General features: G+C 38.0%; 1 protein-coding gene across 1 annotated transcript; it reads left to right on the forward strand.

The window, feature by feature from the left end:
- Nucleotides 1-301: 301 nt before the first annotated feature.
- On the forward strand, nt 302-1,246 carry LOC143643503 (olfactory receptor 52B4-like). The gene has a single exon (XM_077112124.1). It carries the CDS (start codon nt 302-304, stop codon nt 1,244-1,246), a length of 945 nt encoding a protein of 314 aa, XP_076968239.1.
- Nucleotides 1,247-3,524: the final 2,278 nt, after the last annotated feature.

Genomic DNA, 3,524 nt, shown 5'->3' on the forward strand with positions numbered 1-3,524 from the left:
CTGTGTGACTGTATTAAAATATTCTAGTTTCACTATGTTAAATTAATCATTTTATTTAGATAGTTGTATAATTACCTATTTTGTTCAATAGACTAAGATTTCATTCTGAAAAAAACATATCTTATTCATTTTTATGTATTGAAGTTCCTGGCATCTTCAGAACGGAATGAGTTTAGTAAGTATCAAATGTTCCTGGTGACAGCAAAGAAACCTTTGAGTGTAGTCCTACACTCAAAGAAGGAGTGTAGTTTCCTCCTTCTCTGTGAATAGCAAGTAAGGTTCCAGGTCATTCTCATGAGACATGACTACCTTAAACCACACTGGCATCAGCCACACAGTCTTCTACTTGCTTGGCATCCCTGGCCTAGAGGACCAGCACTTGTGGATTTCTGTCCCCTTCTTCATTTCCTATGTCATTGCCCTGCTTGGGAACAGCCTGCTCATCTCCATTATCCTCACAAAGCGCAGTCTCCATGAACCCATGTTCCTCTTCCTCTGCATGCTGGCCGGAGCAGACGTTGTTCTCTCAACGTCCACGGTGCCTCAGGCCCTGGCCATCTTCTGGTTCCACGCTGGGGAGATCTCCCTGGATCGCTGCATCACTCAGCTCTTCTTCATCCATTCCTCCTTCATCTCTGAGTCAGGGATCTTGCTGGTGATGGCGTTTGACCGCTACATTGCCATATGCTATCCACTGAGATACACCACAATTCTTTCAAGCACGCTAATTGGGAAAATTGGAGCCATGATCTTTCTGAGAAGTTTTGGTACAATTTTCCCCATAATATTTCTTTTGAAAAGATTGACTTTCTGCAAAAGTAATGTCCTCATGAACACTGGTTGTCAACACATTGTTTTGGCCCGTGTTTCCTGTGATGATATCCAAGTAAACATCTGGTATGGGTTTTTTGTTCTGATGTCAACAGTGGCCTTAGATATTGTGCTAATTTTTATTTCTTATGTACTGATCCTCTGTGCTGTCTTTCGAATCCCTTCCCATGATGCCCGCCACAAAGCTTTCAATACTTGTGGCTCTCATGTCTGTGTCATCATCCTCTTTTATGGGCCTGGAATCTTTACAACCCTTACTCAGCGGTTTGGACGCCACATCTCACCCCATATCCATGTGCTGCTAGCCGATGTCTGCGTTCTGGCTCCACCTATGTTAAATCCCATCATTTATGGAATCAAGACCAAACAGATTCGGGACCAGATAGTTCATGTGTTGTGCACAAAGCAGAAATAACCTCGAGGTTTGAAGCTGACATTGTTTTCTTAGTAATTCTATCTATGCATGGGTTGACTTTAACTTTAAGAGATGGTGATGCTTAGATATCCTTGGGGGTTTAATTTGCTCTTACTTCATAGACTTGGGAACAAGAAGTGTCCTTATCTAAGCCTCCCCTTATCCCTAGACTGGGGGGTTGGAATGAGAAGAAATGGACACAGTGGTGTTTTCTGGATAAATGCTGAACTGTTATTCTTGCCTGATGTGTTTTATGCTTTGAAGGACTGTACTTTTCTACTCATTCCATAAAGTTTAAAACAGTTTTCCATCCATTCTCCCATATGATCTCTATATCTTTACCCTTTTGCTTGTTACAGGATCATTCCCATCTGTTTCATAGCAAAACAAAAACAAAATTAAAAATTAGCCCTTGAGGTACTGCTTCATTTCTCTTCATTTCATGTAAGAACAAAGCACCTAGAATGGTTTTTTCACTCATACGTTTTAATTTTCTCCTTATTTTTCTCTAGATCCCTGTCTATTTTGGCTTTCACCTGCCAAATCTCACTGCAACTGTTCTTGTGAAAGTCCTAAAGATCTTTAAATTGTTAATAATAAAAATTCATACTCACCATATTCAATATAATAGCAACATTTTGATATATTCAGCTAGTCTCTCTCCCTTGAAAATGTTTACTCACACACTTCCTGAGCTCCTATGATCTACTGGTTGCCCCTCCGACCCCTTTGATGGGTTTTCCTCATCTCCTGACTTCTTTTAACTCTGGAAGTCCTTAGGGTTCAGTTCTTGAACCTCTACACTTATCTACAATCACTCGCTGATCTCGTGTTTTCTTATAGCTTTAGACACATCAGTCTGTTACGACTTTCCAATTTTAATCTCCAGACTCTCCTTTGTTCCTTAGGCTTAACCTTCTGATTTTCTGTATAACTTCCTTTTATGTTCAATAGGATATTAAATGTGATATGTCAGAAACAAAACTCCTGTTATTACCTCCATCTTCTTTCTCCAACAGTCAAACCTTTATCATTTAAACACAAATTTATTCTTCCACTTGTTTAGGCACATGCATAGTTACTATCTTTCTCTCATTTACTATATCACTTAAATATTCTTACTGGGGTGATTTCTTGTGCCTTTTAACCTCCTACAAACACCTAGATGTTGTATATTTTCATCCTACTATTTTACTTTATTACAAAAACTGCCTTGAAATATAATACCTTTTTAAAGTATACAATTTGTTGGTTTTCAGTACATAACAAAATTATGTAACCATCATGGCTATTTAATTCCAGAACAATTTCATCATTCTCCAAGTCTTCCATTTTTAGAATGATACCATTAAAGTAGCATTCAGACTCTTAATTTTCTCATCAAAGAGTTGGTGACTTGCATGACTTGGTCCCTTTCCTCTTTCAGGTCACTGTCCAATTAGCACATCTTCAGTGATACCTTCTCTAGCCATTCTATTTAAGATTGTGTTTCCTTTGACATCTCTCCACTGGCATTCTGGCACTCTGTGCTTTCAATACATTTATATTTCTTCTAAAACATAATATTGATGATGGTGATGGTGACAGCAAAATCTTATACGGAGTGGTTAAATATCAGCTTTGTCTTCTATCTTATTTTCCATATTCTTTTAAGTAAGTATAAGTTTAGTGAGAAAAACCCTTCTCTGTGAGCTCTTCACTGTTGTATTCTGCAGCTCCTAGAAGAGTTCCTGACAGTTCTTAAGAACTCCTGACACATTTGTTATGTGAATGAATGAATGCATGAATGAATCAGAAGATAATTGAATGAATAAATCATATGATAGCAGTTGCTGGTGAAAACTTTTTCCCCACGACGTGAAACAAGGCGCATTTATTATTTCACCATTTCTGAGGGTCAGGAATCAGGGCACCATGTGACTGGTCCTCTGTTTCGGGGTCTCTTAGATGGCTGCAAGCAAGGTATCAACCTGGACTTGGCTCTTTTTAAATAAAAAATGATTTATTCACGCACCATGAACTCCATCCAAAGTGTACAACCAATGGCTTTCAGTAGAGTAAAAAAATTGTGTGATAATAACCACAATCATTAGAACATTTTCATTGCTCCTGAAAGATAATTCCTATACCCCTTATTTTCATCTTTTATTGACACTTAGCCTTGGTGTGTTTCCTTTGTTACAAATGAACAGGGTGTACTGAAATAATACCTTTAGTGATAGTCCATACTTTGCATTAGGCTATATTGATTGATTTTTTCAAGTGAACATGATTTATC

This window comes from Tamandua tetradactyla, chromosome 8 (genome assembly GCF_023851605.1).
Source record: "Tamandua tetradactyla isolate mTamTet1 chromosome 8, mTamTet1.pri, whole genome shotgun sequence".
Classification (NCBI taxonomy): Eukaryota; Metazoa; Chordata; class Mammalia; order Pilosa; family Myrmecophagidae; genus Tamandua; species Tamandua tetradactyla.

What these genes read in the sequence shown, in the direction of transcription:
- LOC143643503 (XM_077112124.1), top strand. Translation starts at nt 302, where the DNA reads ATGACTACCTTAAACCACACTGGCATCAGCCACACAGTCTTCTACTTG.